Below are 16,260 nucleotides of genomic sequence, written 5' to 3' on the forward strand. Positions count from 1 at the left end.
CTACTAGGAAGAAATGCAAATCAACAACAAAAAGAGACACAAAAGAACAAAAAAGGGAAGAAGATAATTGCAACTTCAACTTTACTTAAAGTCCCCGTCTATGCTCAGGATCTGATTGTCTAAAAATCCCAGCATGGATGGACAACAGTGTTCAATAGTGATTGATACAACACAGGCTGACAATGATAACATAATACAGCATATTTCAAAAGTAATTTAATTCAGTTTTAACTAACATTTCCCATGGGTTAGTTTGTGAGAAAGTCTGTCCATGCTCATAGTTTACAAAGCTGATTTAACTTGATTGAGATTGTAGTGATTTAAAACTCCAGACTTCCAGATATAAAAAAAACAACAATAAGAAAACAACCCCAAAAATACAGCAACATATCCATTTGTGATGCTTTTTAGAATATTTTCTTTTTCCTTGCATGACTAGCCATGCTCAGTGTGTTGCATTACAGTACCTGTGGTAAATGGGCTCAATTATTGCTCAGATTCTTTTAATTAGTTTCCTGTTGAAGCAGACAGATGGCGGTTACAGTTCTTTTGGAATACAGAAAGAGATGAGATGCTTTAAGTGGCTGTATGGCAAAATTACTGGAGATAAAATGACAAATTAACTTCAGTAACACAATTAGAAAAACAAATGTGTTTTTTATGCCAACACTTTTCTATTATAAATAATGATGTCTTTAACTGAACACATTATTTAATTTTAAAAGCTTACAGACCTTGGATTAAAAAATATCCCTTTGGCTATTGTGTTGCTTTATAACCCTCAAAATTACAAATAGGTGGCTAGCCATGAATATGTCTTGTATCCAATCAGTTAAAAAAGTAGAAAAAGCCACAATATATAAATATAATATATACAAAACAGTCAATTCATCAAAAAGGGCATGAACGTAGGTTTTTGGCATCTGTTTTTTCAGAACTGAAATACATTTCTTTGGATAATCTCTTACACACCACAAGCACTAAGAGAAATTCATGGGCTGCACTCTAAATATGATTCTGTGAGACGAAAACAAAGATACGAGAGGTGCAAGCAAAGTGCTGCAATAACTGTGAAATCCTACAAATTAAGACAATGAAAATAAAAACAAGAGGTGACAATTAGTAAAGGATGAAAAACAATACAAACGGATTCTTGTCACATCCCTTGGGTTGTTTGGAAATGTACAAAAGGAGTGAAACAATGAGAAAAAAGAAGCGAGACCAAAATAAGAGACAGTAATATTGCAATGAATTGGAAATATGGCAAAAAAGAATGATGCAATACAAAATATGCTGCTAGTGTGGGCTCTTAGAAAGATGTTAAGGACTTTTGCTTAGGAATTCAGTCAGAATCTTTGTGGGTAAATCTGTACAATTCAACAGCAAAGTAACTCCTGGATTTGATCTGGTGGTCAGATTTAAAAAATTTGGTCAACGGTCTTTGTCTTCTCCCTCCAAAGTCCCTCTGCCCCTCTACTCTAGCACCTCTAGCCCTCTACCAGGGGCCCTTGATAGGTGGGCCCTTCGGGCTGTACTCTACTTGGTGGCTCATACAGTCTCCCGGGTTACACCGGCCATCATGTCCCTTTGAACCAGGCTGCCCAGGAGAGCCTGAGATCCCAGGAACACCCTGCTGGCCAACAGGACCCGGGGGTCCCATCTTACCGTAGCCTTGGGGGCCTGGAACACCTGAAAGAAGGTGAAAAGAGAGATGGTAATGGTTACGAGGATATATTCAAAAAGATACACCAAATGTCAGAATATCTAAAATAAATAATAAATGTTTTTGGCAATGCACATAGTGAAATGTGCCAAATGTTGTTAACTATTAGCTACAGTGTTACGTTAGGCCACAATACTACTAACTAGTCCATGAACCAGTGGGGTAAATTACCTGGTGCTCCTGGAGGTCCTACATCTCCCATCTCTCCAACACCCTTATCTCCTTTTTCTCCGCGTGGTCCGTGTGGTCCTACAGAAAGACACCGCTCATTTAGACCACATGACAGATGAACTGTTTACTGCTTGTTAATAATGACACTTCTATCACTGTCATGATGCTTGAAAGATGTTTTGGTATCTGATGGCTTACCAGGGGGTCCTTGGCCTCCTGGCCGTCCTTGTCTGCCAATCTGTCCCGGGAGTCCAGATGCACCGGGATTCCCAGGAGTACCTGGAGTTCCGTCTTTCCCTGGGGGCCCAGGCCGACCTGGGGATGCCATCTCTACTGGCATCTGCATGCGAGACATGTAGTAAGCCATTCTCTCTGGGGAGGGGAAAAAGCGAAAACAAAAAATGATTCATCAGTAGCAATAAAAGCAAAAAAAGGTGTCAGAGAGGAGAAATGGAATAATTATTTGGAAGAAAGAGATGATAAAAAAAAGAACCTGCAGCATTATAAACAGTAAACATTGCAACAACGGAAATGCCCTCACCATCAAAGATCTTGATGACCTGCTGGCGGATGAAGTTCTTAACTTCATCATAATTTACAACCGCCTGTTTAAGAATAGTGAAATTGAGAGAAAAGCAAAAGGGCAAACATTAATCAAGGAAGATAATTTAAAATTAATTATTTACAAGAGCAGATGGAGCTAGTGAGCGCCTCTGGCCTCTGTCTCACAATCAAGCTGTATACATCGCATGATGGGTTATTTGGAGCTGATTCAACAGTTTTTATTTTTTTATTTATACAGTTACATTGATGTAAGTTTAATTAAACTGTATCTCACGTCATTTCCAGGTGACCCTGAAGGTCCAGGGGTCCCCGGGAGACCCTCTGAACCTGGGCTTCCCCTCTCTCCTCTGGGTCCGACTGGGCCGATCATGGGCTGTGCATCCTTGGAGTGGTAACCTCCACCGCCGGGGGCCCCGGTCTACCTCTCTCCCCTGGAGAACCCTTCTGGCCTGCTGCCCCTGCTTCACCCTGGGAGACAGACGCACACACACACACACACACAGGTTGTTAGAAGATAAACAACAATGTCAGTCACGTAGCTTATATAGTGGATACAAATGTCATAGTAAAGTATGCCATAAAGAAGTCATAGTATAGTATGCATTAAATATGTCATTGTTTATAGTATGCCATAAAAAATTTATGGTATGGGATATCATTAAAATGTTATTGTATATTATTTCACAAAAATGTCATAGTATGCCTTGCAAAAGTATTCAACCCTCTTGGCATGGCTCTATTTAATTGCATTACAACCTGTAATTAAAATAGATTCTTATTTACTTTTGCTATGAAGCCCCTCAATCAGATCTAGTGCTACAAATTGCATTCAGAAGTCACATGATTAGTTAAATTAAGTCCACCTGTGTGCAATTCAAGTCTCTATAAGTGAGTGTTACTGGAGAGTGGCCAGAAATAAGCAATTGCTTAAAGGCAAAAAAAATAGAATAAAAGACAAATTTGGAGTACCCCACATAACTTTTAGTGAACTCAAAACATTAAGCAATGGCTTTTTTCTGCCCAAAAAGCCTCCATAAAACCTAGTTCTGTGGAGTTTTAGGCTTGAAGTGTTCCTATTAAGAGCTACTCTGCTGTAGAGCTTTCTGGCTCTTTCAGGCTAATTGTTGGTCTCTTTGTTGCCTCTCAGATTAATGCACTCCTCGCCTGTCTTGAATATTTGACCACATCCTTTCCATTTTGTAATTATGGACTTAATGGTGTTAGATTATTTGACTGATCATACAGTATGAGACTTAGATTGCACTGGTCGACTTAACATCATAGCATTGCTTGTTGAAGACATTTACAATAAAATTCACAGTAAAGTAGGAAAAAAAGCCATAGTATTGTATTTCAAAAAAAAGTAATTGAATAGTATATTTTAAAAAAAGTAATTGGAAAAAAAGCCACGTGTCAGAAACCTCAATTATAGTTTGTGGGAAAAAAGTCATAGTAAAGCATGTCCAAAGAAAGAAAGAAAGAAAAAAGTCATAATATAGTATGTCGAAAAATGTCATAGCATAGCATCTTGAAATAAGTCATACTATAGCATGTCGAAAAAAGTGAGGAAAAAAAGTATAGTATGTCGAAAAAAAGTGAGAAAATAAAGTCAAAATATAGTATGTCCAAAAAGTATAAAAAATATAGTAATATAGTATATAAAAGTCATAGTATAGCATGTCAAGAGCAAAACCTTTGCACTCCAGTATGACGACAGGTGCGTAGAAAAAAGTAGACAAAAAAAACTGTCTTCTTATGTGTATATGTCGTCAAAAAGGTTATTTTACAAGGAAATGAGGATGCATCTTCTTTCTAATAGATGACGTTGTTCTTGAACATAAGTCTATAGTATAGCATTTCGAAAAAAGTGTAACTTAGTATAGAAAAAGTCAAAGTATAGTATGTCGTATAAAAAAGTGAGAAAATAAAGTCATAGTAGCATGTTGTATAAAAGTATAAAAATATAGTATAGCAGGTCGAACAAAGTCATAGTTTAGCATTTCGAAAAAAGTGTAACAAAAAGTCAAAGTATAGCATGTCGTAAAAAGTGAGAAAATGAAGTCTTAGTATAGAATGTCGAAAAATAGTCATAGTATGTTACGTAAAAAAAAAAGTGAGAAAATGAAGTCATAGTATAGCCTGTCGAAAAAAGTGAGACAAAAAGTCAAAGTATAGTATGTTGAAAAAAGTGAGACAAAAAGTCAAAGTATAGTATGTTGAAAAAAGTGAGACAAGAAGTCATAGTATTGCATGTCGAAAAAAGTCATAATATAGCATGTCGAAAAAAGTAAAAGAAACGTCATAGTATAGGATGTAAAAAAAAAAGTCTTATACAATGTGGAAGTAGGCAAAAAAAGTTATAGTATAGTATGTTGAAAAAGTAAAAAAATATAGGTTAGTATGTCAAAAAAAGTAATAGTAAATTATTTCGATAATAAAATCATAGTATAGTATATGGAAGAAAAGTAATACTATACTATGTCAAAACATTTTTATAGAATATAACGCAGGATTTTTTTTACAAAGAAGTCACAGTAAAGTTTACGAGAAAAGTAAATACAATAATCATAGGATAGAATGTAGTAAAAAGTCATACTATAGCATTATGGAAAATAAGTCATACTCTGATATGAAAAAAATTCATAGTATAAAAAAAGAAAAAAAAAAGTAGAATTATTTTTTGTAATATGAGAACAATATGAAGTTGATTATCACCTCTATTTCAGAGAAGAAACAAGCCATCTCAGCCAGCTTTTGGAAATGTCCACACAACTGAACCCACCATTCTGGTTGTTTAAATGCTCTCTGAAAACAGCACTGCTACATTAGGGACAGTGATTTATAAAGGACGAAGCAGCCCATAATGGACTTCTAATGTTTACACGTCACCGATGGACAAGCTGCTCTTGATAGAGAGGAGGGAGAAGAATAGAGGAGTCCGTTCTTGATTTTTTCCCACTGCTCTCCTCTTCTGTACTGCTAAAACCATGACAATGCCTTCCTGTCAGCTTGACAAATGGCCTCATCTAGCATCTTCCCTCAGGCTTAATAGCATTATCCCAGAGGCAGAGAATAACTTTATCACTGCATCCACCTACGGTACTGTAAGCCTGTGTCTAAAGGAGAGATCCAACACACTCTACAGCTAGTGAGGGCTAGCAGACGGCCGGTTGCCAGTTTGGAGAGGGGTGAAGTGAGGTAAGCAGGAAGGAGGGTGTCAGTGGGAGGGTCGAAGGGTTAGTGAACTGATGACTGTGTTAAGTGCAGGTGCGGAGTGGGCAGAAATGGAGAGAGCAAGCGTGTTCAGCACCATAGTGCTCTGGCCTAAGTTGCCATGAGCTAAAAGGAACAGAAAAAAGGGACCGTCTCTCTCTAAGATGGTCTACGGTGGTAATGGTTGGTTAATGCTCCATTTGAACCCCCCCACACACACACAAACAAACACTGGCACAATATACTGTAACTGTAGCATCCCGAGTCGGCTCTAACCTTTTGACCTGGCTGCCCGTTGTCCCCTGGTAGGCCGACCGATCCCTTTCAAAACAGACAAAGATCCATAAAAGCAATGAAAAGCGCACTTCACCACATAAATCTATGTACATTATATTTTAATGTGGACCAACATTACACCAAGACATTACTCACATCTTTACCAGCTGCACCATCGCTGCCTGGCTCTCCCTAAAAGCCATAGCCGAAAAATAAATAAATAAGCAAGATATATTGGCATGATTATAGCTAGATTAATATTTTATTACATTTCTGGGCTACACAATTTTGAAGTAGACAAAAGTCATGAGGTATTCACCATGGACCCAGGGTGCCCAGGTGGTCCTGGGGCTCCTCCCATCCCTGGAAGACCCCTCTCACCAGATTGGCCCTTGTCTCCTTTTACACCCTACAAAGGGAAAATGCAGAATTCAGATTCTCTTCTATTGTTTTCACTTTAGCGGACACACACACAATATACGGTATAGCTAATTTTCCCCTTATTGAAGGTCATATGTTTCACAGCATTCCGCATACCACTCCTGATGGCCCAGCAGGTCCTGGTGGTCCAGCTGGACCTGTAGAACCCTAACAAGAATAGTAAACACACATTAGATTAACACACTAACATATTACAATATCCACCGAACATACATGTACAGCATAAAGGGCAGTGAACTCACAATGTGGCCGGAGGGTCCAGGTTGCCCTGGAGTTCCTGGGGCACCGGGATCACCCTTGAAAGGTCACAGATTAATATTTATAAATCTCCAGGGACTATACACTGACTATGATTTATATCCTCCTGAATTGTGTTCGGATGATTGATTTATGATTTAATCTTTATCAAAATCCAGAAAGAAAGCAAAAATACTCACCTCATGTCCCACCCTGCCTGGTGGTCCAGCTGGACCTGAAGGTCCAGATTCACCCTGAAGGCATGAGAAAGTAATGAAAAGGTAATGGAGGAAGGATGAGTGGAATGCATCACTCTTCTACTAGTGGAGACTAAAAACAGTGAGGTAGCAAAATAATAACACCAAGAGTTGTGTCATGAGAGTCATTATCAGTTCGATAAAACAACTTGGCCTAATGCACAAGCAACAGGAGTGTGGCCATGGCAAGTAGACCAATAGATAGACATAGATTGATGGTAAAGCCACGAGTTGTTGACTAACCTTCTGTCCAGGGAAGCCAGTATGGCCAGTTTTCCCTTTGAATCCCTGAGGAGAGACATCAGAGAGAATGAGATTAGTACAGCTTCAAAATTCACAAAGTCGAGGCTGCCAAAGAACAGGCAGGCAGGTCTTTGAAATCCCGAATACCTGCTCTTGGGTAGAACACAAACTGTAATACAGCGAGTGAGGGAGAAAAATAAAACAGAAAGAGAAGGGAGGAAGATAGGAAGCTACTCTTTTTTTTCCTTCATCGACTACAGTGTAGTCAGTATATAAGATATACTGTACATATGTGAGAAGATCTTAGAATAAGAAGGAAAGCTTAGAAGTTTAAGAGCTTTAGATGGTTTTCAATGAAACAACTTTAGATGTGCAGGCTGATTTGCATACTACATTGTATAAAAAGAATGCCTCCCATGTTGTTTCCACAAAAAGCAGTTTCTGTATGTGGAAAATAACCAGGGCATTGCTGATGTGAATGTTTGGAAGAACAGAAACATTCACATTTATCTATTATTTGTCCCATAAGAGTCTACAGCCATGATAACAGTTCTGTGAGGTTGCATTTAGACTTTGCGCTATATGCAAACAAATCTTAGCTCAAGATGTTAGCATGCTAACATTTGGTTATTAGCACCGAACACAAAGTACAGCTGAGGCTTATGGAAATGTAAATATTTTGCAGGTATTTGGTAATAAACCAAAAGATCTGGACAAATAAAAACATCTGACCTGATGATGGTCATAGAGGAAAGGTTAAAGGATAAGTAAATGATTAAAAGTGATCCTTAGGGGGACATCAATATTTGTACCAAACTTCATGGCAATCCATCCAATAATTGTTGAGACAATTTACTCAAAACCACAAATGTTAACCTCACGGTGGTGCTGGAGGAAAAGCCGTGCAACTAGCATGGTATAACAAAAACAGACAAATAATGAATTAATACACAACATCAAAGGGCTACAAGTGACTCATGAAGATTGGTACAAAAAGTACATTGTTGTCTATATTAGTATCTGGTTTAGATAGCATGCTTTGTATGTGCTAAACACAGTATACTTCTCACACCTAATGCATGTTGTTCACTGTACCGTATAGATGGAGGGTAAAAGCAGGTCATCTAGATGTTAGAGGTGATACTTACTGGGATTCCTCGTGGTCCTGCTGGGCCTGCTGGGCCTGCTGCTCCCTACCAATGAAAAAAAACAGCAAGTGCAGAAGGTCAACTGCATGTATTTAACTATACCAACTATAGCATGACCTTAGCGTGTGTTTAAGCATACTGCTTGTGTGTGGGAATGCTCGTGTGTAATTTACCTGCAGCCCTGGTTTCCCATCTTTTCCATCCAATCCCTCAATGCCAGGGGGGCCCTTTCATTGCAAACACTGACATTTAGTGCACATGATGATTCTAAATATTATACAGTTCAGAAATATGTTGGAATTGGTCAAACTTGGATAATATATAGTAATATAACATGCATATACCATCAGCCCAGGGGAGCCTGATGAGCCTCGGCCCCCAGTTGGTCCCTGTGAGCCTTGAGCTCCATCATTGCCCTTTAAGAAAAGCAGGGATTTTCAGTACACACATCATTATGATCATTGTGGATGCGGAATAATCTGCTTAATGTGTGATTTTTACTTACTTTTTCACCTTTGAGCCCAGAGACCCCTTCCCTTCCAGGTTTCCCAGCAGGACCTGGTCCACCCTAAAAATACCCCACAGGAACATACAAAGTAATTACAACTTCTCCAAAAAGGTAAGAACTTTACATAGATGAGTTTAAACATTCACATACTGGTGGTCCTGGGAAACCTGGTTGTCCTTGGAAACCCTTGAAATAAAAAAAGAGTAACATAAGAATACGGATTTTGTTTCTAAAGGGTCAAACTTAATTATTTGTACGTATGTGTTATACACACCTGATCTCCTTTGGAACCAACTGGCCCAGCTGGTCCCGTGTCTCCTTTAATGCCCTGTAGACACAGATTTACTCAAATTACTCTTAGTTATTAAAGTGTGTGATGATAAATGAGGAAAGCCAGGCTTTAAATATTGCTGGAAAGAAAATGTATGATGAAATACTGACCGGGGAGCCAGCCTGTCCTTGGTACCCAGGGTTACCAGCAGTACCCTGCAGAGGGGGAAGGACATGTTAGCCAGTAATATGCAACACTTACTGCAGATGCATTGTGTAGTATGAAACATTGATGATGCTTACTGATTCCCCCTTCTGACCACTGCTTCCTGGGCTCCCACGTTCAGCCTTCAGTCCCTGACAAATACATATGGATGGTTAATCAATGTAAACAACCCATCCATCCATTAAAGCTGTCAGGCTGCTGAGGCAGGTGAGAGTAACTTACAGGAAGTCCAGGCGGTCCCATGGCTCCTGGATAGCCGGACGTCCCCGGAGGGCCCTGAGGTGAAGATCATACACTCAATAAAACCTGGAAATAAATTATTTTTCTTCCTGTTGATTCCATGATGATTTCATGGAAAGTGATTGACAGATGCTTACCTGTTCGCCCTTCAGTCCTGGGAGGCCGGGTGACCCTACCTCACCATTCTGACCCTGAGAATGATGGGAGGGAGGAATAATTAGAAAACGATGGAGATCATTTGATATGTATGCTCCTCTGGGGACAAGGCAAGTCAATATCAAAAAGATAAAACAGCAAACTGGCCTGTGCCATCTCCCATTGGGACGGAATACATTTGATTTTGTCCACGGATCTACACCTCTATCAGGCTTCAGGATGGAGATTCAGGTCTTTGACGCGGATACCCTGAGGCTGAACATTGCCTGCTCGGCCTAGTTGGTTGATGAATTCAATTTTTTTTGACCCCACATAAATGATACATGTTGTTTCCCTCCCTATGCATCCCTTCCTTCCTTATTATGTTCTCTTTCAAATTCATTCAAAGATGGAGACTTCTTTAAATCATTTATTTCTTCATCTAACAAACAAAGAAAATGAGCAGAATTGTGGGGTTAATGTGTTACTGAGCAACAACGTATTGTGATCAAACCACAGACTGACTTTACTTCTGTAAAGCATACCATCACAATTCTAAGTGAATATTGAATGTTGTTTTGACAAACATTAACATGCATGTGCAAGTTTGATCTGTTGCTAAGCAACAGCTGCTGGAAGCGGAAGACGCATGAGTGCTGGAAGAAAAGAAAAATAGAAGTTCTTTTTTGTGATGATTGAATAAAAGAATGTCAATGATAGCTGGGTGTTTTGAAAGCAGTGGCATATGTGAGTGATAATTAGCTGTTAAGATAACTGTGTATTATATGAATTACTCCTTTAGAACTAATGAATGAAACTTCCAAAAATGGTAAGAATATCACTGTGAAGTATTGGTTATTGGAGTGATTACTGAGGGTTGTAATTTAGAGAAAGTAATTAGTGATTGATTATACTGAGGAGAAACTAATTAGTAGCTCATCATTGTGAGTAACTTCCTACCCACTGAATTTGAGAAATATATTTAGCAGCAGGGTTATACTTCTATCCCTCATACACATAAAAAGTTAAGTACTGTTACATTTGGGGTGTACAATAGTAGCAACCTACAAGTTGTGTAGGTGGAATCACTGCACTTAACTGTATATGAATTAGATTAAAACTAGCTTCACCTCATACAGTTAGAACAGTAAACGGCGGTACACGCATTGAAGCATCACTATTAACAATTAAATAATGTCATAAATCCTTGGGTGGATTTTTTTGCACAACTTGTACTGTCGCTTTGATGCTATAAGTCCATTGAACCACTTCTGTAGGATGTTAAATTAAATATTTTTACTCGCATTGAAGTATTCTAAACATACATTTACTGAATTAATTCATGTGAGTTATTCTTCCATCACTGATTAAAGGAGAGTTAGAGGGGTAAAAAATTAAGTGGAAGTGTGCATTAAGCTTACAGATGGACCAGGCGGGCCCTGAGGACCTGGGAAACCGGGAAGTCCCTGTGGATAGAAGACATAGAAAGAAACACAAGATAAACTGAGCAATAGAAATAACATATATTTACACCTCTTAAAGCAGGTTTGAACTTGTTCCTAACAATTAATGATTATTGGAATCACAGCAAGAGAGCTAGTGTGTAAATCAGTATATAGGAGGTCAGTGTGTTGGGCCTCGTTGTACATCATTTAGAGACCAGTAGGGGGCTCTAAGAAATCATGGAAAGTGGCAAACACAAGCTCCTCTCAAGTCACTTCAAATCTAAAGCTTTGAGACAAACACCCAAGGGAGCTGTCCTAAAATATATATTTTTTAAAAAAATCAAAACTCTTCCTTCACAGAAGTACTGTATGAAGTGGATCAGAATGCACTTTATAGTTTTCAAAAAGTTTAGTTGTTAATAATAACGTTTCAAGAGTGGTAAGTTGGAAAAAGTTGTCATCAAAGTACTGGGAAACTTAAAATAATCTGCATGTAAGTACATCCACACAGATGTAGATGAGAATTGCAGAATAAGAGTCCACCTTTAAAGCTCTCTAATTGATGATGTGTCTTAGTTAACACCATGGCATAATATGCATGTTTCTCTACTATGAATAAGCTCCACAGGAGTCAAAGTTGAGCTGTCCAGAAAGGTTCAACCAGAGATGTGTTGCTGAATCTCACCATGTTTCCTACTATTCCAGCTTGGCCTCTTTCTCCTTGTATACCCTGTAGTAAAGATAACGAAATAAACTCTGTAAAGTCATTTTCACCTGGACGAAGATTGACAAACCTCTAAAGTCAAATTAGCAGTATTTGCACGTCAGACTCACTGTCTCTCCTCTTGGTCCTGGTGATCCAGGCATTCCTGGAGCTCCGGGCATTCCCTGTCGGTCATACTATGAGACCAACACATAAATTAGTCAGGACATGTGCACAGACCTCTCTGTGAATGTTTGTAAGTGTAAATTATTTGTGTATTCCCTTAGAATATGATAATGATTTCAACTGACCTCTGGTTGTGTCGCCTGCTCTGTCTGCAGTCTCTCCAAACACTGGAAGCAAACAAGTTATTGGAGTAATGCCTCACTGCTGGCACAGTATGCCGATTGGATAGCTACTCACATCAAGTCACGAAAACTCAAATACAAAATGAGGGATTGCCATTTTGCATTCATGAAAACACAACAACAAACACAGTGACTAAACTGTAAGTGGCATTTCACACGATTCCGGATCAACAAGAAACTCCTGGTCCCTCCAAGTCTTACCTTGTCACAGCTGTCCAAGGGGGTTACACCAGGCTTGCCCTGGTCTCCTTTTTCTCCCTTGGCACCAGCTGTGCCTGACACCCCTGGGAATCCTTGGGTGCAGTCCCCTTCTTTACAGCCCTCCTGTGTTGTAGAACACACACACACCACACACACACACACACACACACACACACACACACACACACACACACACACACACACACACACACACACACACACACACACACACAGCAAACACAAACACACTTATCAAGAGTTTTCATGGAAAAAGACTTCAAAGCAAAAATAGAGGAAAATAATACAATAAAGCCCCACTCCCCCAAATGCAGTGTTACTCATGTACTTACAGTAACATCTCCGCCAGCAGAGTCTTGAGGCGGCTGGTGTGGTCCAATGTAATTCTAGAGAAGGGGCAGGAAATGAAAATAAAATCAATATTTACTTTCAAATAGATCAAATACAATTGTTAAGGGGAAACCCTTATGATCAAAATCAGCTGTTCTCTTCCGCATTCGACAAATCCAAACAAAGTTTACAGATGTTCTTCTTCAAATACAGTTCAGGAAAAGTGTAACAATGAAGTATTGTTTCTTCAACGTCACCTCTTCCCAGTTTTAATTAACTCATTGTATAAGCCTTTGTCAGTAACACATAGATTTTGAGTTCCGTACATGTTTATGACTCAACATGATAAAAACACTCCCTTGGTGCCTGTTAAATGCTGCATTCCTATTCTCACCAGGATAGGTGTGGGCCTTCAGATAGAAGAAGAGGCAAAATAAAATGTACGATAGCAAATTGCTGAGTCTGTTAAAATCACACACAAGATGCTTCACCAAACTGGAATAAGAAAATAAAAAATAAATGGTACAAAGCATCACAACCTATTAAATGTCTGTGTAGGACCATCTCATTCAGCATCCAAGATTCCTATTCATTTCAGACCTGCCTTACTTCTCTGTTGACTTACAATGTTTTCTATAAAACATGAAACTTAATTTTCCCATTAAAACACAGTGGCTTATGTCTATTACACCCTCACTGCACCTCACACAGTGCACCCCTCTGTGTATGGCTCTATGCACAAGGCTCTTTCAACAAAAGGTTTTATATGATAAAAAAAAAAAAAAAGCAGCCTGCCTACATGAACCTTTGGAATTCAGCAATGTTGACACTACATGCTGTACTTAATCCTCATAATACTGGTATACAAAACCATAGCAGACATAGACCAGAAAAAAATAATAAGTGCCCATTTCAACTAATGATTATGAAGCTGTATGTCGAGACCTTAAGTCAGCACCAGAAAAGTTTTAAAATCAGAGAGTAGTAGGTTGCACCAAGTAAGGACCGCAGACACACATCAGTGGCTCTGCACACACATATTGTACGAAACACACATGCTGCAAATGTGCAAGAAAAAACCTTAAAGACAAATGCCACAAAGGAGTTACACTGCCTTTTGAAATAGAACTGCCCACTCCACAAGCCCAATCACATTCACTGTGGAAGGCCGTCTGCTCTCTATCATAGCATCGGGACCTTTTCCACTGAGAGGGTCTGTCAATAACACCTTGCCGGGTTTCAAAGTCATTACAAACCCATTTTACATTGTTCAAACTGGAGCCATTAGCTAGAAAGGCTATTTTATGCTGCATGCTATTGGCTATTATACTGGCACAAGGCATTGTGCAGAAACAGACCTGCTCAAAAAGAAAGGTTCTCTATAATCATAAGTCACTGTGCAATGTTCACTTCTGACCCACTTAAAGGGATCCGCAAATTGCTTATTTTGTGATTTTTCTGAGCAACATGCCGTTATCTTTCTAAGACGTTATGTTTTCAAGTCTTTTTTTGAGGCTTTTTAGAGTTATGCTGCCACTTTAAGTTACATATTACCTGCAGAACCACTGAAGAAAAAGAGGCATTGATGGACTTATCTATCAAGGTTAAGGCCACAATACATCTTGACGTCTATGGATTGCAGAGGGTTCCAACTTTTCCACTGTAGTCAAACTTCTTACACTTGGTACAAGTATTTAGTAATTCTGCAATAGGTCAGAGCTTACCCTACAAAGTCAAATATAAGTGCATCTCTTCTTTTCACCCATGATCAATGGATGAATTTAAATATATAGAACAAGGCTGTTTGTATATGTCTGTAGCCATTTCAACAGGTGTTGCTTTTATGCGATCAATATACACAAAGTTTCTCTACAAATCAGCCGTAAATATTTTCCAGAGTGGTTTAGTGATTTTTCCAGCACCTCTCTTTCTCCATTTAACTATTACTTTAATTCCGGTGATGAAGGTGAAGTTCCCCTTGAGTGCTGGCGTGAGATCAGCATTGATGTTTCTTTAATGAAATTAAGCCATCAGCAAACTTGAAAGAAACAAAACTAACATCGTATGCAGGACAGGAATCCACAGATAACTTCACAACACTCCACCTCATTTCTCTACTTTGATGTTGTCCTTGCACTTACTTTAAGAAAACTAGCTTTAGCTAACTTCTGAAGTTTAAACTGATTTGAGGCCAGATGCACAAAAGGCTAAAATATGCATATTTAGTGTTTGCAAAATTCCTGCAGGTTTCAAGTAATTAATCCCAGACACTATGACCTATGCAGGCATATGCAGGAGCCATATGTCTACTCCCATAGTTATCCATAAACAGATATCAACATACCCCTTATTAATGCTCTGTCCTTATTCTGGCATACAGAGCATCCTTTAACAGTACAACAGCAGAATACGCTCAATGATTATGATTTAACAATATTCCAGGAACTATGGGACCTTAACACTTCCTGACACAGGAATTTGTTGTGTGCATTTGCATCATTTATACACAAGGCCCCAGATCTCAAACTAGTAGAAAAGAGTCGCCTCTCCTCCTTTTTTCTCTAATTTTACTTACGACGTATCCAGGCAAACCCGGTTTCCCCTGTATCCCATCGTTTCCAGGGATACCCTGAAAGAAGGAACTGAGGTTGAACTGGTTTGTTGCCAGCCAAGGGCTAGCCACTCCCATCTCCACCAATGGTCAAGGCAGAGTCAAAGGATCATGGTCCAAAATGATAATACCTGTTTCTTTCTTTAACATGTCTTACGAAACTTAGTGCTATTTTGCGTTCAGCCACTGTACCAAATGTACCTTTTTGTCAAAGACATGACCCCTTCCATCACCACTTTTGTTGTCTGTCCTTTAAATTCAGCAACACAGATTACAGTAACACCTTATTTGAAGGTCTGCGCAAGTTACAAACTTAGAAACTTAGAAATTAGTCAAACTGGTATTTTAAATAAGCATTGCATTATTTTTTGGTACATTTATATTTAAGACCTTCAAATAACTGTTCATGTCTTGACGGATATTCCCAAAGCTTGCTCAGCTGGTTCCCACATGGGTTAAAGCTGTAAGCACTGGACAGGTTAGCGCATTTATCCTTTTTTACTTTTTTAAAGCAAGCTATTGCACACATTCCGTAAATAATGTTGCTCCATTTCCTACATGCATCTTATGAACTTGATTTCCCCATCAAGCTGCAAAGCATGACAAAGCATTGCCTTTCTTAAGTACCCCAGTTGCCCAAGCTGAAATCATTACAAGCTTGATTTTTACTGCACATGTATGGAGCAGCTATACCGAATTGAACTGGAGAGAGACGCCTTCACCATACTACTGTCCCTTTCTCTCACCTGTGGTCCTTCCACTCCAATAACGCCGTGAGGCCCAGGGGGGCCAGGTGGGCCAGGAGGTCCTGGTGGGCCCTATGACACAAAGACATCACACATTCATAGTCAAACACAAATGAAAAGTTCTACGAACAAACTTTGCAAGGTAAAAAAACAGAAACAAAGCTTGCAAACAAAGCCCAAGTTATC

The 16,260-nt window shown here is 39.1% G+C and overlaps 1 protein-coding gene across 1 annotated transcript in view; it reads right to left on the reverse strand.

Annotated features, from left to right (window-relative positions):
• Positions 1-79: 79 nt before the first annotated feature.
• Positions 80-16,260, reverse strand: part of col16a1 (collagen, type XVI, alpha 1) — a 56,134-nt gene continuing 39,953 nt past the window's right edge. Inside the window, 31 exon segments of the mRNA XM_054606036.1 lie at positions 80-1,689; positions 1,895-1,972; positions 2,093-2,266; positions 2,436-2,499; positions 2,733-2,875; positions 2,878-2,926; positions 5,948-5,992; positions 6,104-6,139; positions 6,267-6,356; positions 6,485-6,535; positions 6,631-6,684; positions 6,826-6,879; positions 7,126-7,170; positions 8,274-8,318; positions 8,447-8,500; positions 8,618-8,689; positions 8,779-8,841; positions 8,932-8,967; positions 9,056-9,109; positions 9,223-9,267; positions 9,355-9,408; positions 9,500-9,553; positions 9,655-9,708; positions 11,074-11,118; positions 11,783-11,827; positions 11,932-11,997; positions 12,112-12,153; positions 12,370-12,492; positions 12,720-12,773; positions 15,293-15,346; positions 16,075-16,146. Coding sequence (XP_054462011.1) covers positions 1,496-1,689; positions 1,895-1,972; positions 2,093-2,266; positions 2,436-2,499; positions 2,733-2,875; positions 2,878-2,926; positions 5,948-5,992; positions 6,104-6,139; positions 6,267-6,356; positions 6,485-6,535; positions 6,631-6,684; positions 6,826-6,879; positions 7,126-7,170; positions 8,274-8,318; positions 8,447-8,500; positions 8,618-8,689; positions 8,779-8,841; positions 8,932-8,967; positions 9,056-9,109; positions 9,223-9,267; positions 9,355-9,408; positions 9,500-9,553; positions 9,655-9,708; positions 11,074-11,118; positions 11,783-11,827; positions 11,932-11,997; positions 12,112-12,153; positions 12,370-12,492; positions 12,720-12,773; positions 15,293-15,346; positions 16,075-16,146 — 2,109 coding nt within the window. The 3' untranslated portion in view covers positions 80-1,495.

This window comes from Anoplopoma fimbria, chromosome 10, assembly GCF_027596085.1.
Source record: "Anoplopoma fimbria isolate UVic2021 breed Golden Eagle Sablefish chromosome 10, Afim_UVic_2022, whole genome shotgun sequence".
Classification (NCBI taxonomy): Eukaryota; Metazoa; Chordata; class Actinopteri; order Perciformes; family Anoplopomatidae; genus Anoplopoma; species Anoplopoma fimbria.